Source organism: Pelophylax lessonae (assembly GCF_965119305.1).
Source record: "Pelophylax lessonae genome assembly, chromosome: 1".
NCBI lineage: Eukaryota > Metazoa > Chordata > Amphibia > Anura > Ranidae > Pelophylax > Pelophylax lessonae.
Window position 1 is genome coordinate 408,350,206 of NC_138768.1, and position 16,363 is coordinate 408,366,568.

General features: G+C 44.7%; 1 protein-coding gene across 1 annotated transcript in view; it reads right to left on the bottom strand.

Moving 5' to 3' along the window:
* The window catches only part of FOCAD (focadhesin), a 333,165-nt gene that overhangs the window by 104,725 nt on the left and 212,077 nt on the right, over window positions 1–16,363 (bottom strand). The window contains exons 21-25 of the mRNA XM_082243972.1: window positions 11,715–11,836; window positions 5,504–5,596; window positions 3,644–3,732; window positions 2,960–3,001; window positions 1,812–1,920 (exon numbers count right to left, since the gene is read on the bottom strand). Of these exons, the coding sequence (XP_082100098.1) occupies window positions 1,812–1,920; window positions 2,960–3,001; window positions 3,644–3,732; window positions 5,504–5,596; window positions 11,715–11,836 (455 nt within the window). The remainder of the gene's footprint in view (window positions 1–1,811; window positions 1,921–2,959; window positions 3,002–3,643; window positions 3,733–5,503; window positions 5,597–11,714; window positions 11,837–16,363) is intronic.

Below are 16,363 nucleotides of genomic sequence, written 5' to 3' on the forward strand. Positions count from 1 at the left end.
GCCTCTCAGCAAACAGCTCGGGGGGTCTACTTTCCAAAATGGGGTCATTTGGGGGGGTTTGTGGTATCTTGACATTTCAGGGCCTCCTAAACCGTTAGAGGTAGTGAGAAAATGCAATGAAAAATGTACGCCCTTTGAAATTCTGATGGTGGGGATTTGTTTTTGTGGTCCCGTACACAGCTAGGCTCCCAAAAAGTCCCACATATGTGGTATCCCTGTACTCAGGAGAAGCAGCAGAATATATTTTGGGGTGTAATTACACATATACCCATGGCATGTGTGAGCAATATATCATTTCAATGACAACTTTGTGTAAAAAAATTTTTTCAAACACCTGTGACAAAAAAATGAAATATTCAATGAGCTCAACATGCCTCTCAGAACATTCCTTAGGATGTCTACTTTACAAAAAGTGGTAGTTTGGGGGGGTTTTGTACTGCCCTGCCATTTTAGCACTTCATGAAATGAGATAGGCAGTCAAAAATTAAAGCTGCGTAGATTTCAGTATTTACACCATAGTTTGTAGACGCTATAACTTTTGCGCAAACCAATAAAAATACGCTCATTGAATTTTTTTTGTCAAAGACATGTAGCTAAATATATTTTGGCCAAAAAAAAATACATAAATTGAGTATATTGGATATTTTTTAAAAGACAAAGTTGAAAATGTAATTTTTTTGCAAAATTTTCGCTATTTTTTTATTAATATCGCAAAAAATAAAAAGCGCAGAGGTGATCAAATACCACCAAAAGAAAGCTCTGTTTGTGGGAAAAAAAAGGACGTAAATTTTGTTTGGGTACCACATTGCATGACCGCACAATTGTCAGTTAAAGTCACGCAGTGCCGAGTCGTAAAATACCCCCTGGTCGGAATGGGGGTAAAATCTTCCGGGGCTTAAGTGGTTAAATTTATTTTATTTTTTTCCTATTAATTATTTTTTAACAATGTTCCTTAAAAAAAAATCTGAGTACTTTTACTGCTGTCACAAGGGATGTTTACATTAATAGGCAGTCAAAGTATTCAAAACACCGAAATCAGCATTTTTGAATACTGTCAGTTTTTTTAAATGAACGCCGTTAGCAGCCGAGTAAACAGGAAGTGACGTTGTGACTTCGCTCCCGAATTACTTGATCAGAGACCCGATCAAAGCCGAATCAAAGCAGGTTGGTTACTGGTAGCACGTCCGCCGACTGGTTGCTCGGGCAGAGCGGCGGAAGGCGGCGGGAGGGGGACGTTGGCTCACTGAATTTGATTGACCGCAGCGGGAGCCAATGGCGCCATGCTGCCATCTAAGCCAATGAAGAGGGAAATTCTCGGCCAGCCGAGACACTTCTGCAACATCGCTGGATCGAGATGGGCACAGGTAACTATTAGGGGGGCTGCTGCACACAGAAGGTTTTTTTTATCTTGATGCATTCTGACTTCACAACCACTTTAAGTGTCAGTGTAACATTAAAGGTTTATGAGGCCAAAGGTGGGAAGTACTTGGGATCGGAGGCATTTCTTGGGTTTTTTACATGATATGTATCAGGATGCATAGCTCCTCTGGAGCTTATTATTTGGTGATCTAAAATAATTAATCACTTCTGCAAACAACATGTGCTTATGTACTTAAAGCCTAAGTTCACACATATATGTTGGTCAGAGAACACATGCTAATTGCACATGTTTCCACATATGTGTGAATCAAAGGCTTGTCCACACCAGGTGTTGTTAATAGTACTTCAGACCCTGGAAACTCCAGGGAATTGTTCCTAATAAAACATATAGAACAAAAAGAAGGCATAAAAACAAAGACACAAACACGCACCTCTGGGGCACCTTCAGTTTCTGATGGAAGACTACTTTCATATTTGGAGACTGTAACAGCTAGGCCAGTGAGAGCTAGGAGTGCATTCCCCTTTACCACAGGGCTGTCTCTGTAAAAAGAAAGAGATGGGAACAATGCTAACTTTAGCATGAAATCTCTTTGTTTAGAACTCACTTAAGCACTCCCTAAAATCTTAATTGCCCTGCTTTCATGGCAAATAAAACTGCACCATTTAAGAGTAAAATGTAAACTTCTATGGGTTGTATTTAAACTTGCATTTTTAAAGACCTTTAAACTGTTAATTGTGATATGTCCACTGATAACCGTTTGTACACCAATGGACCATCCAACATTATACACTGTCCATGAACACCTGAAAGTCCTGGAATCAGGATTTTTTTTTATATGGAAGCCCATGTTAATATTGTAGGAGTTATCACCTTAAAGGGGAAGTTCTGCTTTATGTAGTTAAAGGAAAGCCGGCAGCTCGATCTTCTGCAATGAACACATTTATTAATCCATGAAACACGTCAGCCCTGTATTATTTTGTACCACACTTGGATTATTAAATGTATTTATTGCGGAAGATCAAGCTGCCGGCTTTCCTTTACCTACATGTTTTCTTGAGTGCTGGGAAGACACTACAGGCCAGGCACCGACCGTTCACCGCCTCGGGGAATTGCTGCAGGTGCTTTCTATTATATTGAAATTCGGCTTTATGCCCTCCTCGCCCCTTCCTCTTTTATTTTTAGCACTTTTTTTTTTTGGAGGGGGGAGCGGGTACTTGGTTTTGACAGACACCCTTTCCCAGTTCCTTTCAGATCGCCACAATGATCCACCAGAAGTTCTCCATTGTAGCTGCTGACTTTTTACAAATAGGGCAAAGAACCGCTTTGGGAGCATCTGCATTGCTTTTAGGCATTAGTCAGATGTTATGAGGCAGGCTGTTAAAAGAAAATGTGCCCTCTAAGCAGTGGTACCCCTGGAGTTACTCAGCAGTGATGCTTAAACAGTAGATAACTGGAGAGATGCCTAGTTGTTAGACCCTGCCCATTAACTGCAAACAAGAGTTTAGCCTGCCTCCCCTGTAAGTGGATACATGAGGATTAACAAGTTAGTAGCTCATTTTAAAGAGGTACATAGCTTACTTTATAGCAGATCTTATTACATCAGTCAGCGCATCTCTTACCCTGAAATACAAAATTACAAACTGTCATGAAACACAAAATGTTCAAAAGAAAAAAAAAAATGTCTAAGCCTCTACTCCAGCAAAAAAAAATGTTTGTTTATTTTGGATTGCAAGTTTTTAGGATTTAGAGTGGGGAAGGGTTGCAACATTCATTGGGTTTTTATTGTTGTCTCTATTGATTTGGGGATATATGCCCTTAGTTCCTGTTCTTTCTGATAGCTTGATAGGAATTTGGGGATGGATCCAGAAAGCAATAAATTCCCCACAGAGGTTCTAACCCTTCACTAACCTACTAAAAATAAAGTTATTGTGGTCTATGTAACTGTTGGGAAGTTTCCCCTTAGTCCTTGTTTTTTTACGACCCTTGTCAAACAGGAGGTGAAGAGAAATCTCTCTAACAAAGACACACATAGCAATATAAACTGGAGAGAGCTACTAAGTACTCTCCCCGCACTTATCAAACACTAGAACAAAGTGACAGCAAAAAGACTGTCTGGGCTCCATACGAAGGAGTGATGCTATTTGCATGACATCAAGAAAAAAGGTGCGGGTCTGAAAATGTTGTATTTGCCAACTTCTAGAATTACAACAATAACTGGACTATCTTGTTAGGTGACATAAGAACCCATAACCTGCTCCATACCAGAGCCATGCTGTGTGAGCTTTATACTGGAGTTCTTGTGGGTCGTCCTTTCCATGTTTCAGCTGCATCTCTAGCTCAGCCTGCCTACCCTAGAAAAAAATAAAAATAAACAGCAAAATCACGATAAAGATAATAGTATGGGGCTACCTGCTCTACCTCTTTGGAAAATGTTACCTGCCTGGCATCAACACTTTTCAGTCACTGACCCAGAATAGGTATGCTGTAAGTGAGTGTCGGAAAAGTATCAAAATTCCTAATCTCTATACTTGTACCAGGTCACAGACTCGGAAAGCAACAGAACTAAAACTTCAGCAGGACAGCCTTACAACTAGCATTTTCAAAGAGGTCAGCAGTGGCACCCCCAATTCATGATAAAGTATATTTGAGCACACAAAAGAATGAACTACCAATTATAAGGCAAACTTTTCAAAACTCCTAATCTTGCAATGTTATTCAACTTAATATAAAAGGCAAACAGGCTACGACAAAAGAGCTCCTAGTAACAAAATATCAGATTCCAAGGCAAAAATAAACTCGTGCACTCAACTGCATCTAAACAGTCAAGGTACAGTTCTCTATTTACTTTTAAAAATAAGTATCAGTAATGTAATTACTGGAGTATCAACCTGCATGAAAATGTCATGCCTTCCTGAAGTTGGTTATAGAGGTTACACAAATTCATTTCGATTTATCTACTGCCACATAGTGCAAGGGCCTAACTGACCGGATAATAATTGAATATATTGCTTGGGTAGGCCCCTGAACTACACCGTTAATTGGTAAATCTAAAGGACATTGTACATTCAGCCTGTAAGTTGTATGTATGTATGTATGTATGTATGTATATATATATACATACATACACACACAACCACACACACACACACACATATTACCAGAAATATTGGAATCCCTGCCTTTACACGCACATGAACTTTAATGGCATCCCAGTCTTAGTCCGTAGGGTGCAATATTGAGTTGGCCCACCCTTTCCAGCTATAACAGCTTCAACTCTTCTGCGAAGGCTGTCCACAAGATGTGGGAGTGTGTCTATGGGAATATGTGAACATTCTTCCGGAAGTGCATTTGTGAGGTCAGGCACTGATGTGGACGAGAAAGCCTAGCTTGCAGTCCCCGCTCTAATTTATTCCAAAGGTATTCTATCAGGTTGCAGTCAGGACTCTGTGCAGGCCAGCCAAGTTTCTCCACCCCAAACTCTCTCATCCATGTCTTTATGAAACTTGCTTTTTTCACAGGTCCAAATCATTTGATGGAGGGGGGGAATTATGGTGTGGGGTTGTTTTTCAGGGGATGAGCTTGGCCCCTTAATTTCAGTGAAGGGAACTCCTACGCTGTCAGCATACCAAGACATTTTGGACAATTTCATGCTCCCAACTTTGTGGGAACATTTTGGGGATGGCCCCTTCCTGTTTCAACATGACTGCGCACAAGTGCAGAAAGAAAGGTCCATAAAGACATCAATGACGGAGTTAGGGGTGAAGGAACTTTATTGGCCTGCACAGAGTCCTGACCTCAACAGGATAGAACACCTTTAGGAAGAATTAGAGAACAGAGTAAAAGCCAGGCCTTCTCTCTAACATCAGTGCATAACTTCACCAATTTCACTTCTGGAAGAATGGTCAAAAATTCCCATAGACACACCCCTAAACCTTGCGGACAGCCTTCCCAGAAGAGTTGAAGCTGTTATAGCGGCAAAGGGTAGAATAACTTAATATTGAACCCTACAGACTAAGACTGGGATACCATTAAAGTTCATGTGTGCGTAAAGGCAGGCATCCCAATACTTTTGGTAATATGGTGTATATACACACACAGCATTTTCTTTTGACATAAACATACCTGAAGCACAGCATGATATGTCCTTCCCATGAAGCCAAGCCATGACTGAGGCAACAGAATAGAGCGATGCCATTCCGAGGACTGGATATTTACCTACAGGAAACAAATGTGCAGTTGGTAAGTTGTCAAAACAATCAGTGTATCTTGTGATACAGGCACTGAAGTTATATGCAAAGTTGAACTTTTTCTGTAAAATAGCTTCATTATATGCACAGTCTGAACTGCTGAGGTCTGTAACAGGTTTGTCTTCAAGAGACACAGTTGTTAGGAAACATGTATCGTTTGACAAAACATGCAATATATTTACAATTAGCGCCTCTGGTAAATTCAAACTTCAATGTCTTGAATGCTAATGCTGTCAGAAAAATTTTCAGCATTCAATACTTCTGGGTGTGTTGGATACTTGCATCTCCCTGTGGCAGGCTGTGGCTCCCCTGGCTAGCTGTTACATCATCAGTGTAACCATACATTTCTGAAGTGGCACACTAGTTATATAGTGGCTAATAGGTGGAATCACAGCGGGCAAACATCTGACACAACCAGAAGTGAAGAATCTAGCTCTGCAAGAGAACAAAGATTGGATAAACTAAGGCAAGGCTGATAAATATAGTACAAGTGTAATAAAGAGACCTTATTGTAAGAATAAATGTATACTAACAACAATGTCTCTTTAAAGATCATATCAATCATACTATGAATAACTTGATTTTTGTCTTACGGTAAAACCCTTTCTCTGATGTTCATTGATGGACAAAGCACCAGCTCCATATCTTCTTGACCGATGGGTTTATGCTGCTCTCCATAGGAGTAGGACACTAGGCAGGAAAAAATTTGACCACGCCTATAGGGCAGTCCCAGGGGGTATACTCCCTCTTCCTGCTATAGGACTTCAGTTTTGTAACAAGCAGTGTCAGAAGAACATAAAAACCAACTCAATAAAGGGGCGGGGTGCTGTGTTCATCAATGAACATCACAGAAAAGGATTTTACGGTAAGACAAAAATCCAGTTTTCTCTTTCGTTCATTGATAGACACAGCTCCATATCTTCTTGACCGATGGAACGTCCCAAAGCAGTGTCAATTTGAGGGGTGGGAATAACACAGCAAGAAAAAACACACTTCCCAAAGGCTAAACATAGCCAACCAGGCAAAACAGGTGGAGAAGGTGGAGACCATCAGCCCCAGCCCATGCATGCAAGTCCTGAGGGATGATCGCCAGTTGGATAGCAGGAGCCATCTTGCATCCTGCAACTTCTTGAGTTTCACCTTCAGGAGGAAACACCCAGGATAAAGTCGTGTCCAGGGTCAGGCCCAGATAGTCCAGTTTTGTGGATGGAACCAGAACAGATTTTTGGAAATTCCGTTTCCATCTGAACTCTTGCAAAGTTCGCACTAAACTGTCCAGATTGTCTTCAGGACATTCGGAGACTCGGCTTGCAAAAGGAGATCATCCAGGTACCCCAGCAATCCCCTCCTACCTCAGTAAAGCCAAAACCGGGGTCAACACTTTTGTAAACACCTGAGGAGCAGAGGCGAGACCAAAGGGTAATGCCATGAATTGATAGTGCTCCTCGCCCACTGCAAAGCAAATGCTGGAGGCAAGGACCGAAACTCGATCTTGAACCCAGACCGAATCAACTCCTGGACCCATTTGTCTTGAATCCAGGAGGTTCATGGATCCGTAAAGAAGCAAAGACATCCCCCCAACCAAAGTACGGGTGAGTGTGCCCCTTCAGGCAGAACCAAGCTTGTCTGCCATCCCAGAGGGGCCCGCTTTTGACTTACCCAGCCAGGGCCTCTTAGAACCCGCTGCGGCTTTACGGGTGGATTTTGATCCCTGGTGTTTAGATCCCGAAGGACAAAAGGACCACTTATGGGCCGAGAAGTAAGGACCACACTTACGACGAGTCTCTATATTCCTGGCAGACTGTGGAAGCAGAGTACTCTTACCTCCTGTTAGATCCTTAATGATCTCCTCCATGGAAGCTCCAAACAAGCGGTCTCATACAAAAGGGAGATCAGTCAATACCTTCTTGGAGGCCTGGTTCGCAGACCAGTATTGCTGCCATATCATGCGGCGTAAAGTCACTGCTGAGAGGGACACCCTTGCAGGCTAAGGGGGCCCCATCCAGAGATCCTGCAACCCCTGGACCAACTGGTCTGCCAGCTCCGTCAGGTCAGGAGGAGGTTGTACACCTTCCAAAACCTGGCGCAGGAGCTTAGCCCATTCCGTTAAAGTCTGTGAAACCAAGGGTATGGCAAACACGGGCCACAGAATGGAACGGGCCATAGTGAAAAGGTATCGTACCAGATATTCAGCTCTCTTGTCAAATAAGTCCTAAAGGATGGAGAGTCCTCCACAGGAAGGAGCGTGGCTTTATTCAACCTGGAAACCTGAGAGTCCACCATGGGTGGTACTGTCAGTTTCTTTAGCAGGGACTCTATAAACAGACACCTTCTAGCAAAGCGCTTAGGGACCCCCGACAGTGTGTTTGGGGGAACCTCACTGACTTGTGACAATGTTGTAGAAATAGGCGGGAAAGAGATATACCTTTGCCGCCTTGGAGATTCTGTGGGTACCAAACTGCACCGTCACAACTGATGCAGTAGTAGCTGCGTCCTCCAATTTTAAAGTTTCCCACACTGATACAATCAATGCATTCACCAGTGCCTTTTCATGCGTGACTGTAGTGGAAGAGGAATTATCCTCACTATCAGAGTACTCAGGGTGCGTGGACGCAGACCCAGTAGGGTGACTCACATCCGCGGCGGCCAAATCCACCTCAGAATCTGGGGAGGCAGAAGATGCAGGTGAAGGCGGAGGATGCTTTTTACTTGTTGTATTTTGGAGGGTCAAATCTACTTTAGACACCCGTGACTGCAAGACCGCTGTCATAGCAGACAAAGCATAATGGGACCCGCAGGTCCCGCAGCCTCAGAGAGGGGCTCAGGTGGTGACGTGCTCCAGGGACTCCATGGGTTAACCTGGAACTGCCAACAAAATGTGTAAAATTGCTGTGAAAAAAATACCAACCCACCACTGCACCAGCAGTACTACAAGTCCCAGCGCATCAAAATCGCTATAGCAGCAAGACAGAGAAAAATAACCTCAGCAGGGACACACCACCCCCTTCTCAGATGCGGATGCACAGTGTCAGGCTGCACGCCGTGTGATGATCAGAGAGGAAGAGGAAGTTCATAGAAACTGCTACTAGAGGCCCACCACCAAATCACCTCCCCAAAGACATCAAAAATATGGCCGCCGATTAAAAGACATAGGAAACTACAAGAAAATGGGCTCCGGGCTACAAAAACATGGCCGCTGATGGATAAAGCAGCCATCCATAACAAAATGGCGGCTGCACACAGCTCCCGGGACCCTCCAAGGACCACCAGGTACATTTGGACAGCAAGGGTGTGGCACCCGCTAGGGACCCCCACCAGGACACATCCGGTCCAAAAAAGTGATGTGTTTGTGCCCCCGGCTGTGTGCCCCCCCAGCACCCGCTCGATACCCCCACCATGGGGTATGGGTGAATGGGGGGGTGGTCCGCAGAGGGAACCCGATATTGAGGAGTGTAAAAGTGGGAAGGATGGGCACTCGGGGGTCTGACTAACCCATGGGGGCTCACTTCCCCCTCCGAGGGGCCACCAGAGGGTGGGGGGACACCTCTTACCGCACCATGGGACCAGGCGGGCACCACTCCAGGCAGACCACCCAACATCTTGACATGGGGGTTCTGCGGGCCAGAGGTACGTTGCGACTCAGGTCAGGACTAGGATTGTGACCAGGGCTATGCGTCCTCGCAAGATATTTAACTTGCTGGCAAGCCTCCGTCCAGTGGGGCTATGTCGCGGCCAACCCAGCACGGAGCTAAGGTCAGGTCACATTCGCTGGCCAGACTGGGAAGACCGTAAGGATCTAGGATATCCAGTCCATCGCCCAGTCCAGCAGTTGACTGTAGTTCTCACAGGAACATAATTAATTGTAGTTCTCACAGAAACAAAAAATAATAAAAAGAAAAAAATTTGTTTAAAAATGAAAAAATGCTAGAACCAGAGATCCCAGCAAGGAACTAGATCCTTACTGCTGACTAGGCAGAAAAAAACTGAAGTCCTATAGCAGGAAGTGGGAGTATACCCCCTGGGACTGCCCTATAGGCATGGTCAAATTTTATTTCCACCTAGTGTCCTACTCCTATGGAGAGCAGCATAAACACATTGGTCAAGAAGATATGGAGCTCTTTCTGTCAATGAACAAAAGAGAAAATGGGATTTTTGCACTTACCATAAAATCCATTTCTCTTTCGTTCATTAATGGACACAGCTCTCCATTATTCAGAACCATAGGGTTATATTACCCCCTATAGGAGTAGGACACTAGGCAGAAAAAAGACCTGGCTACGCCTATGGACAGTCCCAGGTGGTATATTCCCCCTCTGCGATAGGTCTTCAGTTTAGTAACAAGCAGTGTCAGAAGAATTACAACTTCATAGAGGGGTGGGTGCTGTGTCCATCAATCAACTCAGAGAAATGGATTTTACGTCGTGCCAGTAGCACCGCCGGGTCACCAGCAAGCAGAGCACCCCACAACCTGCACCAGAGAAAGGGAGGGACCCCACCAGACTCGCCACCACATTATCAGAGTAGCACCGGTCTGCGCTAGGAAGCACTGCTCCACTTGCGGTGTCCAAGGGGAAGGAAAAAACCCAGGAGTAAACTCCAGGGGAAAGGAGGAGCCCCAGAGGCTCCCTTGTCATTGCCACCACCAATTAGCAAGCTGGACCAGCTAAAAATGGCCGCTGGACTACACAAACACGGCCACCGGCCACTTAAAAACATAGGCTACGACAAAATGGGCACTGTACGTGGCTCCAGGAGATCTAGCATTTACCCAGCAAGGAGAGGCACAGGACCCCAGTAGCAGCCAGTTCCCCTCCCAGCCAAAAAGCCGCGCCACCAGCGGAATCCCCCCCCCTGCCTCCCCCCCCCACGGTCAGTGCAGCCACCAGCCCCAGTCACTATCTCAAACCACCACGCTAACACAGATAGGGGGTGGGGTACCAGATAGCCCACAGGGGCCACCAAAAACCAAGGGGGGGGGGGTCTGAGGGAAAGGAGAGGAACCCACAGGTCTGACATACCAGGGAAGGGCACACATCCACACGAAGACCCTCCAGGGGAGAGGGGGGATAGCTACACCATACCAGGAACCAGGTGGGCACCGCTCCAGACCGAACCTTCACGCCATTGAATTGGGGGGCTGTCGGCCAGGAAGAACTCTATGAAGCAGGCCGAAACATGGTCGTATGCGACCTTGCGAGGCGTTTAACTCGCAGGCCAGCCCCCGTCCAGTGGGGCTATGTTGCGGCCGACCTAGCATGGAGCTGTGGTCTGTACGTGCTCAATGGCCAGACTGGGGTGACCATTGGATATAGATCATCCAGCCCATTGCCCAGTCCGGCAGTTAATTGTAGATCTCACAGGGAAAAAAACAGGAGAAAAAAAGCCATTTAAAAAGGAAAAAATTGCAAGGACCAGAGATCCCAGCAGAGAACTAGGTCCTTACTCTACTCCTGACTAGGCAGAAAAAAACTGAAGGCCTATAGCAGAGAGGGGGAGTATACCATGTGGGACTGCCCATAGGCGTAGCCAAGTCTTTTTTCTGCCTAGTGTGCTACTCCTGTAGGGGGCAATATAACCCTATGGTTCTGAATAATGGAGAGCTGTGTCCACAAATAACGAAAGAAAATATTTTTCAGCTTTTGAGAAAAATGTAAAAAGTGGCTTTATGTCAATCAGCTGCATAGAAAAATGGTTTGGCAATTCCTATCCTATTTCTTCTCTTATAACTAAGCAAAGATAACTCAATGCTCATTAATCAGAAAAGTGCTTGTTTGAGAAGCTGAGCATAGGAGAAGGAAAAAACAATTTTAAGTAGTGTGAGTGAATTGCTCAGAAGCTCTCATTAATTACATCTTAACAAAATAATTAGATATTACCATGCAAATAAAATATTACAAAGGATTCAACATTTGTTTTTTATTTCAAAATGAATAAAAATCCCCAAATTATTTTTCCTCTTCCTAAAACACAAAATGTGTTAATAACAGTAACACAGCAGTAGCGTGGTGCACATTATAACCGTGTGACCATATAAATCAGTCAAAGCCAGATCAGTATTGCCATCATTAGAAGTTCTTAACACATACCTCATGTATAAGGGCTGTTAACATCTGCTGGTAACTGCGGCCCCTGCTGGCAAGGAAGCGATTGATAGGTCTGCCATCTCTGTCCGTCTGAACAGGCAGGTCATAGCACAGCAGCATGCCGGCTGTAAAATGTTACACTCGGTGAGAAAACCCATAAAGCATGTATGATGTCTACATGACAGAAAAGCTTTCTTCATACAATGAATGCATTTTTTTTTTTTTTTTTTAATGAGTAAATGCAGATTTGGACAGATAAGTATCATGGTAATAAATTATGTTTATGCTCATTACATCTGTTTGATATAAAAATCATAAGAAACTGGATATAATCACTGTTTTCTTGGAAGAGTGGGAAATCAGCGGGATGTTTATACCGTATGATTCATTCACAGTTGTTTTCTCATGTCTGTTTTACCATGACCACTGCCAGTAATATAGTGAAATCATCTCTTTGTACTGACCTTATTAAATTAACAGAATACATTCAACATAAAACAAAGGACATGAGAAACCTACTAAAATGTGCATAATATAGTGTCTTATTTTAATAGGCGCTACTAAGGCTACATCATTAAAAAATGTAATCCAACCCTTTTCACAACTGCACATATCCTAGCACAAATGGGTGAGATCATTAGTAGATAGCAGGTATCTTTTATTGTGTTATGGTGGAACTGGAATGTCTTTTATGTTCATTGGGACATCCTCCAAGTTTACGGTTATTACTATTGTCTGTCTGCAGTGGCTTACAATTATCCACAGTTGACCATGGAATTATTTCACAGATATACTGGGCTTTAGGCATAAACATAACAAGATAAGTTAGTCATAATCTTCCTCTCAGTCCTACATAATAAACTAGAAACATAGAACTAGGGCCAATGCATTAAAACTGGTAAAAAATGCATAAGCACAAAATTGAACTGGAGTTCCCGTTATGGGAAAAAAAATACCAAGAATTCTAGTTGGTTGTTATGGTTAACAACTCCAATTTTGTGTTCATTTGCCTTCCTCCAGTTTTTATTAAATCAGCCCCATTACATTCATGTGGTTATTTAGCTGTCAACGGTTCAAGTAGATTAACAGTAGACCATATGCTAACAGACTGCAGGATCAGGTTGAGCATAAAAGTATAACGGAAAGCTAAATTGTGTTAATCATTATCTACCCTGCCTTACATCATCTGAAATACAGAGAAAAATTGGATTTTTGACTTACTGTAAAATCCATTTCTCTGATGTTCATTCATGGACACAGATCCTAATCTTCATAACCATTGGGTTATACTGCCCCCTACATGAGTAGGACACTGGGCAGAAAAAAAATCTGGCTACTCCTATGGGCAGTCCCAGGGGGTATTCACCCTCTCCCTGTAATAGGTACTCATTTTTGTTACAAGCAGTGTCAGAAGAATTACAACATCACAGAGGGATGGGTGCTAAGTCCGTCAATGAACATCAAAGCAATGGATTTTAGTAAGTAAAAAATCCCATTTTCTCTTTCTTTTATTGATGGACACAGCTCCTGATCTTCATAACCATTGGTTCGTCCCAAAAGCAGTGTTAAACATGAGGGGTGGGAACAGCAAAAAAATTCCCAAGGCTAAACAGTAGCCAACCAGGCAACAGGAGCTCAACCAAAACAACTAGAGCCCATCTGAAAAAAACAATACACCCTCAATGAGGATCAAGTCCTTTAAACAGCAGCCTGCAAAACCTTGTGCCAAAAGAAGCATCCGCAGATGCCAACACATCCACATATATATGTATACATATATATGTATATATATATATATATATATATATATATATATATATATATATATATATAGATGATACATATAGATGATACTATATATATATATATATATATATATATATATATATATATATATAACTTTGTGAAAGTGATACCGACGAGCAGGTGGCCTCCTTGCAAACCTGCGTCACTGACGCCTGATGACGGAAGGCCCAAGAGGCACTGAGTGCCTGAGTAGAGTTCGCCTTGACAGGGAAAGGAGGAACCTGATCCTTGATGGAATAGGCCTGAATCACCGTCTGTCTGATCCATCTTAAAATGGTCGCAGAGGAAGCGGACAACCCTTTCCAAGGCCCATCCGTGAGCACAAATAGTAAGTCTGACTTCCTAAAAGACTCCGCAGCTGCCAGGTACATCCTAAATTGCCTGGACCACATCCAAGGCATGCAATGCCATTTCATTCGGGTTGTTTCGGCCTGGGATACAGGGAAGGCAACACAATGCCGTCATTCAAATTAAAGGAAGGAACGACAGACAGGGACAAAGAACCACCTTAACTTTGTGAATCACCAAGTAAGGTGAACGACAGGATAACGCCGCCAATTCAGACACCCTGCGAGCAGAGGTGATCGCTACCAAAAATGCCACCTTCTGAGACAGCGTAAGCAAGGGAATCTCCCGAAGATTCTCAAAGCAGGCTTCTGGAGGACCAAAAGCACCAAATTAAGGTCCCAAGGCAGCAACAGAGACCGCATTGGAGGAACCAAAATTCAGACACCCTGAAGAAAGGTACGCACAGGGGAGTGTATTGCCAAGGGTCATTGGAAAAAGACCGCCAAGGCCAACACCTGGTCTTTGATGGTACTTAAGGCAAATTACCGTTCAACCCCCCCCCCCCCATTGAAGGAGCGAGGATGAACCCCAAGAAACTCACACCATGCAATGTACGTCTTCCACATACAGCGGTAGATCTTCCTAGAAGTAGATTTCCTAGCTTTTACCAATGTTGGAATCACTGACTCAGATAAACCTCTATCCATCAGCACCTGGCGTTCAACAGCCAAGCCAGCGATTGTAAAGCAGGATGGAAGATTGGTCCTTGGGACAGCAGATCCTCCCTGAGAGGAAGGTTCCAATTAACGTTGACGACAAGTCGCAACAAGATCGGCGTACAAAGCCCAACGAGGCCAGTCCGGAGCCACTAAGATGGCTGGAATCCCTTCTGCCTCGATCCTGCGTAGAAGTCTTGGCTGAAGCTTGAGAGGAGGGAAGGCATAAATCAGACGATACTGACCCCATGGGGCCACCAGCACGCCTGTGGCATCTGCCAGAAGATACCGTGACTGAGCCACAAACCCCTGCATCTTTCTTGAGACGCCAACAGATCCACCTCGGGGATGCCCCACTTAAGACACAACTGATGAAACACCTCTGGATGAAGGGACCACTCCCCGTGGTCCAACGCCTGCCGACTGAGGTAATCCGCCTGCCAGTTTTCCACCCCGGGAAATTACACGACGAAGAGGGCTGGAACTAACCACTTTGCCCAGCTTAGAATGCCAGCTACCTCTCAAGCTGCCAGGACACTTTTTGTGCCCTCTTAGTGATTGACCTAAGCCACGGCCGTGGCATTGTCCGATTGAATGCGCACTGGGCATCCCTGAAGACGATCCGTCCAATGGTCCAGGCACAGTCTGAGCGCTCAGAGTTTCAAGACATTGATCAATAGTCTGGACTCTTCCAGTGTCTAGATCCAATGAGCAGAATTCTTGCCAGGGACGGCTCCCAAGCCGGACAGGCTGGCATCCATGGTGATCACTGTCCAACACAAGGGGGAAAGGATTTGCCAAGCCGAAGTGCTGGAGAACGAAGCCACCATCTCAGGGACTCCTTCGTTCTCCAGAATCTTTCTTTGCAGGGACCTCGTATGGAACTGTGCAAACAGAACCACCTCAAAAAGGTAGACACCATCAGGCCCAGCACCCGCATGCAAATCCGGAGGAATGACCATCTGCTGGACAGCAGGAGACAAATTGCACCCTTCCATTTTCTGGAGTTTGTCCAGAGGAAGGAGCACTCTGGCTAAGGCCGAGTCCAGAGTCAGACCCAGATAGTCTAGCTTTGTGGACGGAACCAGAGCAGACTTCTGAAAATTCAGAATCCAGCCAAACTTTCCAGGTTTTCCATCAGAGCAGTAGGGGACTCTGCTCGCAGAAAGAGGTCGTCCAAGTAGCCCAGTACCACGATCCCCCATTAGCGTAAAAACGCTAGCACAGGGGCTAACACTTTTGTGAAGACCCGAGGAGCTAAGGCGAGATCAAAGGGTAATGCCACAAACTAATAATGCTCCTCTCCCACGGCAAAGTGGAGGAAGCGCTGGTGACCAGCACATATTGGAATGTGATACAAATGAGGGCGCAGCTTCATGCTGAAGGAGCCTTGTCCCCGTGTCTGGAGAAGCCTGCTCTTGGCTTGCCTGAGCAGATTAGTTTGGATCCTCCAGAAGAGGCCCTGAAAGGCTTTGAGCCCTCGTCAGTCGACCTTGAGGGACGAAAAAAACTTCTTATGAGCCGAGAAGGAGGGCCCACGTCTAAGATGAGGTTCCTTGCCCTTAGTAGCCTGCGTAAGTAAAGTACTCTTTCCCCCTGTGAGACCTTTAATGATGTCATCCAGGGTAGCCCCAAACAGGCAATCCCCTTGAAAGGGGAGATCAGTCAAGGTCTTTTTAGAGGTTTGATCCGCAGACCAGAATTTAAGCCAAAAGACACGAAGAAGGAACACTGCCGAAACAGAGAGCCGAGCCACTAGGGGAGCCCCATCCAAAGAGGCATCACAGATAAAATGCAGCCCCTGGACAAGCTGGTCCGCCAGCTCAACAAAGGCAGGGGGGA